This window comes from Oncorhynchus nerka, linkage group LG15 (assembly GCF_034236695.1).
Source record: "Oncorhynchus nerka isolate Pitt River linkage group LG15, Oner_Uvic_2.0, whole genome shotgun sequence".
Classification (NCBI taxonomy): domain Eukaryota; kingdom Metazoa; phylum Chordata; class Actinopteri; order Salmoniformes; family Salmonidae; genus Oncorhynchus; species Oncorhynchus nerka.
The window spans coordinates 27,043,790-27,053,696 of NC_088410.1; the positions used below are offsets into that span (position 1 = coordinate 27,043,790).

The 9,907-nt window shown below is 50.6% G+C and overlaps 1 protein-coding gene across 1 annotated transcript in view; it reads left to right on the forward strand.

Moving 5' to 3' along the window:
• LOC135560155 (fascin-like) overlaps positions 1 to 6,652 on the forward strand; it is a 26,844-nt gene extending 20,192 nt beyond the window's left edge. Inside the window, exons 5-8 of the mRNA XM_065001435.1 lie at positions 107 to 263; positions 942 to 1,063; positions 3,334 to 3,501; positions 6,069 to 6,652. Coding sequence (XP_064857507.1) covers positions 107 to 263; positions 942 to 1,063; positions 3,334 to 3,501; positions 6,069 to 6,277 — 656 coding nt within the window. The 3' untranslated portion in view covers positions 6,278 to 6,652. The remainder of the gene's footprint in view (positions 1 to 106; positions 264 to 941; positions 1,064 to 3,333; positions 3,502 to 6,068) is intronic.
• The last annotated feature ends 3,255 nt before the right edge of the window (positions 6,653 to 9,907 follow it).

Consider the following 9,907-nt stretch of genomic DNA (forward strand, 5'->3'; position numbering starts at 1 on the left):
AGGGTAGTTCTGAGGGCCAAAGGGGGCTGCAACTCAATATCAGGGATGTGATTTTTAATGTTTTGTACAAATCTGTAGTGCGTTTCTGCTCGTTCCTGACCCCTAGGCATGGACCTGTCAGCCAATCAGGACGAGGAGGGAGACCAGGAAGTGTTCCAGGTGGAGATGAGTCGTGAGAACAGGAAGTGTGCGTTCCGGACTGCTGCCGGGAAGTACTGGACCCTCACCTCTTCTGGAGGACTACAGTGTACCGCCTCCACTAAGTAATAACACACACACACACACACACACACACACACACACACACACACACTGTTATACTGCAGCTATCGAAGGTTAGCCGTCGGCTAGCTGCAGGGTGTCGGCTGTTAGCCGTCGGCTAGCTGCGGCGTGTCGGCTGTTAGCCGTCGGCTAGCTGCGGGGCGTCGGCTGTTAGCCGTCGGCTAGCTGCGGGGCGTCGGCTGTTAGCCGTCGGCTAGCTGCGGGGCGTCGGCTGTTAGCCGTCGGCTAGCTGCGGGGCGTCGGCTGTTAGCCGTCGGCTAGCTGCGGGGCGTCGGCTGTTAGCCGTCGGCTAGCTGCGGGGCGTCGGCTGTTAGCCGTCGGCTAGCTGCGGGCGTCGGCTGTTAGCCGTCGGCTGCTGCGGGCGTCGGCTGTTAGCCGTCGGCTAGCTGCGCGGCGTCGGCTGTTAGCCGTCGTTGCGGGCGTCGGCTGTTAGCCGTCGGCTAGCTGCGGGCGTCGGCTGTTAGCCGTCGGCTAGCTGCGGGCGTCGGCTGTTAGCCGTCGGCTAGCTGCGGGGCGTCGGCTGTTAGCCGTCGGCTAGCTGCGGGGCGTCGGCTGTTAGCCGTCGGCTTCATTGCTCCATAAAGAGGTGGCTCCAGTAATACATGTTATTACAATGTTCTATCCTGTTGAGAATTATATTTGTGTGTGTGTGTGTACAGGACTGCCAACTGTTACTTTGACATGGAGTACTGTGGTAAGAAGCTGACTCTCCGTGCCGCCAACGGGAAATACGTCGCTGCCAAGAAGAACGGCCAGCTAGCTGCTACCGTCGACGTTGCCGGTCAGTGTGAAAACAGCTCTGCCTTTGGGTTGTAAAAGAGCAACCCAACAGGGTGTTCCAGATGCAGATGACTTGGTTCAAGGGTCATACCAACTCCTAGTCTCTCCCTGTTCCAGATGACTTGGTTCAAGGGTCATACCAACTCCTAGTCAGTGTCTCCCTGTTCCTGATGACTTGGTTCAAGGATCATACCAACTCCTAGTCTCTCCCTGTTCCAGATGACTTGGTTCAAGGGTCATACCAACTCCTAGTCTCTCCCTGTTCCAGATGACTTGGTTCAAGGGTCATACCAACTCCTAGTCAGTCCCTCCCTGTTCCAGATGACTTGGCACACGGGTCATACCAACTCCTAGTCTCTCCCTGTTCCAGATGACTTGGTTCAAGGGTCATACCAACTCCTAGTCAGTCTCTCCCTGTTCCAGATGACTTGGTTCAAGGGTCATACCAACTCCTAGTCTCTCCCTGTTCCAGATGACTTGGTTCAAGGGTCATACCAACTCCTAGTCAGTCTCTCCCTGTTCCAGATGACTTGGTTCAAGGGTCATACCAACTCCTAGTCTCTCCCTGTTCCAGATGACTTGGTTCAAGGGTCATACCAACTCCTAGTCAGTCTCTCCCTGTTCCAGATGACTTGGTTCAAGGGTCATACCAACTCCTAGTCTCTCCCTGTTCCAGATGACTTGGTTCGAGGGTCATACCAACTCCTAGTCAGTCTCTCCGTGTTCCAGATGACTTGGTTCAAGGGTCATACCAACTCCTAGTCAGTCTCTCCCTGTTCCTGATGACTTGGTTCAAGGGTCATACCAACTCCTAGTCTCTCCCTGTTCCAGATGACTTGGTTCAAGGGTCATACCAACTCCTAGTCAGTCTCTCCCTGTTCCAGGTGATTTGGTTCAAGGGTCATACCAACTCCTAGTCTCTCCCTGTTCCAGGTGATTTGGTTCAAAGGTCATACCAACTCCTAGTCTCTCCCTGTTCCAGATGACTTGGTTCAAGGGTCATACCAACTCCTAGTCCCTCCCTGTTCCAGATGACTTGGTTCAAGGGTCATACCAACTCCTAGTCTCTCCCTGTTCCAGGTGATTTGGTTCAAGGGTCATACCAACTCCTAGTCCCTCCCTGTTCCAGATGACTTGGTTCAAGGGTCATACCAACTCCTAGTCTCTCCCTGTTCCAGATGACTTGGTTCAAGGGTCATACCAACTCCTAGTCTCTCCCTGTTCCAGATGACTTGGTTCAAGGGTCATACCAACTCCTAGTCCCTCCCTGTTCCAGATGACTTGGCACACGGGTCATACCAACTCCTAGTCTCTCCCTGTTCCAGATGACTTGGTTCAAGGGTCATACCAACTCCTAGTCAGTCCCTCCCTGTTCCAGATGACTTGGCACACGGGTCATACCAACTCCTAGTCTCTCCCTGTTCCAGATGACTTGGTTCAAGGGTCATACCAACTCCTAGTCAGTCTCTCCGTGTTCCAGATGACTTGGTTCAAGGGTCATACCAACTCCTAGTCAGTCTCTCCCTGTTCCTGATGACTTGGTTCAAGGGTCATACCAACTCCTAGTCTCTCCCTGTTCCAGATGACTTGGTTCAAGGGTCATACCAACTCCTAGTCAGTCTCTCCCTGTTCCAGGTGATTTGGTTCAAGGGTCATACCAACTCCTAGTCAGTCTCTCCCTGTTCCAGGTGATTTGGTTCAAAGGTCATACCAACTCCTAGTCTCTCCCTGTTCCAGATGACTTGGTTCAAGGGTCATACCAACTCCTAGTCTCTCCCTGTACCAGATGACTTGGTTCAAGGGTCATACCAACTCCTAGTCAGTCTCTCCCTGTTCCAGATGACTTGGTTCAAGGGTCATACCAACTCCTAGTCTCTCCCTGTTCCAGATGACTTGGTTCAAGGGTCATACCAACTCCTAGTCTCTCCCTGTTCAAGGGTCATACCAACTCCTAGTCTCTCCCTGTTCATACATGTGGCTTCTGTGCCGTGGTGCACCAGTTAGTTGTGGTATAATGGCACAATATGAATAGTCTGGTTTCATTACAACTCTTTTCTTTGAATTAGTCCTTTTTGGAAGTTTTTCTTGCTAAGCCCTTTACAACACGTGGAGCCTCCCAAATAAATATTTTGGAGTGTCCCCGGGCTAGGAGTGTCCCCGGGCTAGGAGTGTCCCCGGGCTATGAGGGTATAACCTTTGACCTGTCGCCAAAGACCAAAGGCTTTCTTTGGTCTTTGGCGACATGGGTAACTAGAGTGTTTGTCCCTCCAGGTGAGTCGGAGGAGTTCCTGATGAAGCTGATTAACCGTCCAATCATTGTCCTCCGTGGGGAACACGGTTTCATCGGGTGTCGTAAGGTCACAGGAACCCTGGACTCCAACCGTTCCTCGTACGACTACTTTACCCTGACCTTCAGAGAGGGGACGTACAGTTTACAGGGTTAGTACACACACACACACACACTACTTTACCTTGACCTTCAGAGAGGGGACGTACAGTTTACAGGGTTAGTACACACACACACACACACACACACACGCACTACTTTACCTTGACCTTCAGAGAGGGGACGTACAGTTTACAGGGTTAGTACACACACACACACACACACACACACACACGCACTACTTTACCTTGACCTTCAGAGAGGGGACGTACAGTTTACAGGGTTAGTACACACACACACACACACACGCACTACTTTACCTTGACCTTCAGAGAGGGGACGTACAGTTTACAGGGTTGACACACACACACACACACACACACACACACACATCACACACACACACATCACTACTTTACCTTGACCTTCAGACATATCATCAGTTTGACAGGGTTAGTACACACACACACACACACAGACATATCACACACCTGCACTACTTTACCTTGACCTTCAGACCTTCAGAGATACGTCAGTTTACAGGGTTAGTACACACACAACCCCCACTACTTTCATGGTTGACCCTGACCTTCAGACATATCATCAGGTTGACCCTGTTGTAACCCCCCCTCTCCTCAGACATATCATCATGGTTAGTACACACACACACACTGTTGTAACCCCCTCTCCTCAGACATATCATCATGGTTGACCCTGTTGTAACCCCCCTCCTCAGACATATCATCATGGTTGAACCTGTTGTAACCCCCTCTCCTCAGACATATCATCATGGTTGACCCTGTTGTAACCCCCCTCCCTCAGACATATCATCATGGTTGAACCTGTTGTAACCCCCTCTCCTCAGACATATCATCATGGTTGAACCTGTTGTAACCCCCCCCTCCTCAGACATATCATCATGGTTGACCCTGTTGTAACCCCCCTCTCCTCAGACATATCATCATGGTTGACCCTGTTGTAACCCCCTCTCCTCAGACATATCATCATGGTTGATCCTGTTGTAACCCCCCTCTCCTCAGACATATCATCATGGTTGACCCTGTTGTAACCCCCTCTCCTCAGACATATCATCATGGTTGACCCTGTTGTAACCCCCCCCCTCCTCAGACATATCATCATGGTTGACCCTGTTGTAACCCCCTCCCTCCTCAGACATATCATCATGGTTGAACCTGTTGTAACCCCCCCTCTCCTCAGACATATCATCATGGTTGACCCTGTTGTAACCCCCCTCTCCTCAGACATATCATCATGGTTGACCCTGTTGTAACCCCCCTCTCCTCAGACATATCATCATGGTTGACCCTGTTGTAACCCCCCTCTCCTCAGACATATCATCATGGTTGAACCTGTTGTAACCCCCCTCTCCTCAGACATATCATCATGGTTGACCCTGTTGTAACCCCCCTCTCCTCAGACATATCATCATGGTTGACCCTGTTGTAACCCCCCCTCCTCAGACATATCATCATGGTTGAACCTGTTGTAACCCCCCCCCCCCTCCTCCTCAGACATATCATCATGGTTGACCCTGTTGTAACCCCCCCCTCAGACATATCATCACCTCCCCCTCCTCAGACATATCATCATGGTTGAACCTGTTGTAACCCCCTCTCCTCAGACATATCATCATGGTTGACCCTGTTGTAACCCCCCTCTCCTCAGACATATCATCATGGTTGACCCTGTTGTAACCCCCCTCTCCTCAGACATATCATCATGGTTGAACCTGTTGTAACCCCCCTCTCCTCAGACATATCATCATGGTTGACCCTGTTGTAACCCCCCTCTCCTCAGACATATCATCATGGTTGACCCTGTTGTAACCCCCTCTCCTCAGACATATCATCATGGTTGAACCTGTTGTAACCCCCCTCTCCTCAGACATATCATCATGGTTGAACCTGTTGTAACCCCCCTGTTGTAACCCCCTCTCCTCAGACATATCATCATGGTTGAACCTGTTGTAACCCCCTCTCCTCAGACATATCATCATGGTTGAACCTGTTGTAACCCCCTCTCCTCAGACATATCATCATGGTTGACCCTGTTGTAACCCCCTCTCCCTCAGACATATCATCATGGTTGAACCTGTTGTAACCCCCCTCTCCTCAGACATATCATCATGGTTGAACCTGTTGTAACCCCCCTCAGACATATCATCATGGTTGAACCTGTTGTAACCCCCCTCTCTCTCCTCAGACATATCATCATGGTTGACCCTGTTGTAACCCCCCTCTCCTCAGACATATCATCATGGTTGACCCTGTTGTAACCCCCTCTCCTCAGACATATCATCATGGTTGACCCTGTTGTAACCCCCCTCTCCTCAGACATATCATCATGGTTGACCCTGTTGTAACCCCCCTCTCCTCAGACATATCATCATGGTTGAACCTGTTGTAACCCCCTCTCCTCAGACATATCATCATGGTTGACCCTGTTGTAACCCCCCTCTCCTCAGACATATCATCATGGTTGACCCTGTTGTAACCCCCCTCTCCTCAGACATATCATCATGGTTGAACCTGTTGTAACCCCCCTCTCCTCAGACATATCATCATGGTTGACCCTGTTGTAACCCCCCCCCTCTCCTCAGACTCGACGGGGAAGTTCTGGATGGTTGGCAGCGAGGCGTCGGTGGTGAGCAGCAGTGACGACCCCGTCGACTTCCTGTTAGAGTTCTGCGACTACAACAAGGTCGCCATCCGCTCCGTCGCCGACGGGAAGTATCTCCACGGCGACCATGCCGGCGTCTTGAAGGCCAACGCCGACAACCTGGAGACCGCCACGCTCTGGGAGTACTGACCCCCGTTACTACGACAACGAAGCGGCAGCATCCCCTATAACTCCTCCCTCTCTATCCATCCATCCTTCTCTCAACTCTGTCCTAACCCCTCCCAGACCAGGGCTGTGTTCAGTGGGGTGAAATGTTTCACGATATCGTAGATGGGAGGGAGGGGGAATGTAAGACCTAGAGCTGATCCCATTATCTCTTTTCACTTGATAATGAATCCCGTCTCATCTAATCTACATCATACGTTTCTATGTGACATTCCACCGCTCTGAACAGGACCTTTTTTTGTGTGAACTGGACAAAGGAGGGAGAGAAAGAGCTGGGGGAGGTTATGTCCTAATGTAAAGGCTTTCTCCATCTCTCTCTGCCTTTCCCTCCCCTTTTCTCTCTCTCTGCCTCCCACCTTTCCTCTCTCTGCCTTTCCTCATTTTCTCTCTCTGCCTTTCCTCCCCCTTTTCCCCTTTCCTCTCCTTTCCCTCCTTTTCCTCTCTGCCTTTCCTTTCCTCTCTGCCTTTCCTCTCTGCCTTTCCCTCCCCTTTTCCTCTCTGCCTTTCCCTCCCTCCCCTTTCCTCTCTCCTTTCCTCTGCCTTTCCCTCCTCCTGCCTTTCCTCTCTGCCTTTCCCTCCTCTTTTCTCTCTCTGCCTTTCCCTCCCCTTTCCTCTCTCTGCTTTTCCCTCCCCTTTCCTCTCTCTGCTTTTCCCTCCCTCTCTCTCTGCCTTTCTCTCTCTGCCTTTCCCTCCCCCTTTCTCTCTCTGCCTTTCCCTCTCCTCCCCTTTTCTCTGCCTTTCCCTCCCCTTTTCTCTCTCTGCCTTTCTCCTCTCTGCCTTTCCTCTTTTCTCTCTCTGCCTTTCCCTCCCCTTTTCCTCCCCTTTTCTCTCTCTGCCTTTTCCTCTCTCTCTGCTGCCTTTTCCTCTCTTTTCTCTCTCTGCCTTTTCCTCTCTCTCTGCCTTTTTCCTCTCTCTCTGCCTTTTCCTCTCTCTCTGCCTTTTCCTCTCACAGTTCTGCAGTACCCACCTGTATTTGTTGCCAAAGTTAGTGGGGCTGTACACTATTCCCCGTCCAATAGCAACGTGGCTCGATGTGTCACTCAGTCCTAGATGTATGATTGGCCCAATCTCAAACAGCTGACACCCCCCCCCAACTAAACACTTCTTCAACTGAACTCGATCTATTTCTCTATTTGTATCCAGGTGTCCCTGTGATCTCTGTATTCAACAACACATGGTGGTCAGACAAGTATTTATCATGTAGGACCTGATTTTGGCCAGGATTCAATCCCACAATGCAATGTTCACGGTAAATGCTGCATATGTCGGTTTATTCTGAAATTACCTTTTAAATGTCTAAAAGCAGGGATGGTATTGAATCCTAAATAGAACCTGGTTCTGTCTGGAACTAGAGGCTGGTCTCTGAGCATTGGGTAAAAACTGGAAGTGGATTCTCACGGTGTTCTGGAATGGGTTTAGTCCCTCATCTCATTAATATTGTATCACAGGAAACGTTCCAATGTAACCTAGAGGAAATGATGTCATCCTCTAGCTGGGAGCTCATTGGTGGATATTTTGATCTCCCAGACAGGAAATAACCTGTTTGTGTTGTTTTTCGTGAAGGAAGTGTGTGTGTGTGTCCCTACAGCTGTCCAGAGCTCTGATCTGGTGGGACGTTAACTAACCTCTGACTGGAAGAATTTCTTAATATTTTCTCTCTTAAGGCACAGCCATTATCATGGAGAATGATCTGTTGATACAAACACCGTCTCTCACATGACTTCCTGGTCTCACACTCCTCACTCCTCACAACTGGAATCTGGTGCTTAATCTCATAATTCTCACGTAAATGTGACCCACTGTGATCTAGCCAGAGGTCAACGCTGTGGTGTAAGGATGGATGGATGGAAAGGTGTGTGTGTGACTGTTGGTTCACACAGGTGAGAGGTTAGACCGCCATTGTAGTTCTGATAATGCCTGTGTCTGACTCAAGTGTTTCTGGGTAATTTACTAAATGTAACTATATATAAAAATATTCCAAACCTTTTTTTTTTTTACTTTGAGAAACTGGAACTTTTCCTTTCTGTTTTATTTTTTTCTGGTGATTAATCTGTTGTGCCATTGGTTCACCTGGATGCCAACAACCAATAAAAAAACTGGGATTTTGAACACTACTGCCTGTCTGTTTCTAACTGGACCACTTCCGGTTCATTTACATTTACATTTAAGTCATTTAGCAGACGCTCTTATCCAGAGCGACTTACAAATTGGTGCTTTCACCTTATGACATCCAGTGGAACAGCCACTTTACAATAGTGCATCTAGGTCTTTTAAGGGGGGGGTGAGAAGGATTACTTTATCCTATCCTAGGTATTCCTTAAAGAGGTGGGGTTTCAGGTGTCTCCGGAAGGTGGTGATTGACTCCGCTGTCCTGGCGTCGTGAGGGAGTTTGTTCCACCATTGGGGGGCCAGAGCAGCGAACAGTTTTGACTGGGCTGAGCGGGAACTGTACTTCCTCAGTGGTAGGGAGGCGAGCAGGCCAGAGGTGGATGAACGCAGTGCCCTTGTTTGGGTGTAGGGCCTGATCAGAGCCTGGAGGTACTGAGGTGCCGTTCCCCTCACAGCTCCGTAGGCAAGCACCATGGTCTTGTAGCGGATGCGAGCTTCAACTGGAAGCCAGTGGAGAGAGCGGAGGAGCGGGGTGACGTGAGAGAACTTGGGAAGGTTGAACACCAGACGGGCTGCGGCGTTCTGGATGAGTTGTAGGGGTTTAATGGCACAGGCAGGGAGCCCAGCCAACAGCGAGTTGCAGTAATCCAGACGGGAGATGACAAGTGCCTGGATTAGGACCTGCGCCGCTTCCTGTGTGAGGCAGGGTCGTCCTCTGCGGATGTTGTAGAGCATGAACCTACAGGAACGGGCCACCGCCTTGATGTTATTTGAGAACGACAGGGTGTTGTCCAGGATCACGCCAAGGTTCTTAGCGCTCTGGGACGAGGACACAATGGAGTTGTCAACCGTGATGGCGAGATCATGGAACGGGCAGTCCTTCCCCGGGAGGAAGAGCAGCTCCGTCTTGCCGAGGTTCAGCTTGAGGTGATGATCCGTCATCCACGCTGATATGTCTGCCAGACATGCAGAGATGCGATTCGCCACCTGGTCGTCAGAAGGGGGAAAGGAGAAGATTAATTGTGTGTCGTCTGCATAGCAATGATAGGAGAGACCATGTGAGGTTATGACAGAGCCAAGTGACTTGGTGTATAGCGAGAATAGGAGAGGGCCTAGAACAGAGCCCTGGGGACACCAGTGGTGAGAGCACGTGGTGAGGAGACGGATTCTCGCCACGCCACCTGGTAGGAGCGACCTGTCAGGTAGGACGCAATCCAAGCGTGGGCCGCGCCGGAGATGCCCAACTCGGAGAGGGTGGAGAGGAGGATCTGATGGTTCACAGTATCGAAGGCAGCCGATAGGTCTAGAAGGATGAGAGCAGAGGAGAGAGAGTTAGCTTTAGCAGTGCGGAGCGCCTCCGTGATACAGAGAAGAGCAGTCTCAGTTGAATGACTAGTCTTGAAACCTGACTGATTTGGATCAAGAAGGTCATTCTGAGAGAGATAGCGGGAGAGCTGGCCAAGGACGGCACGTTCAAGAGTTTTG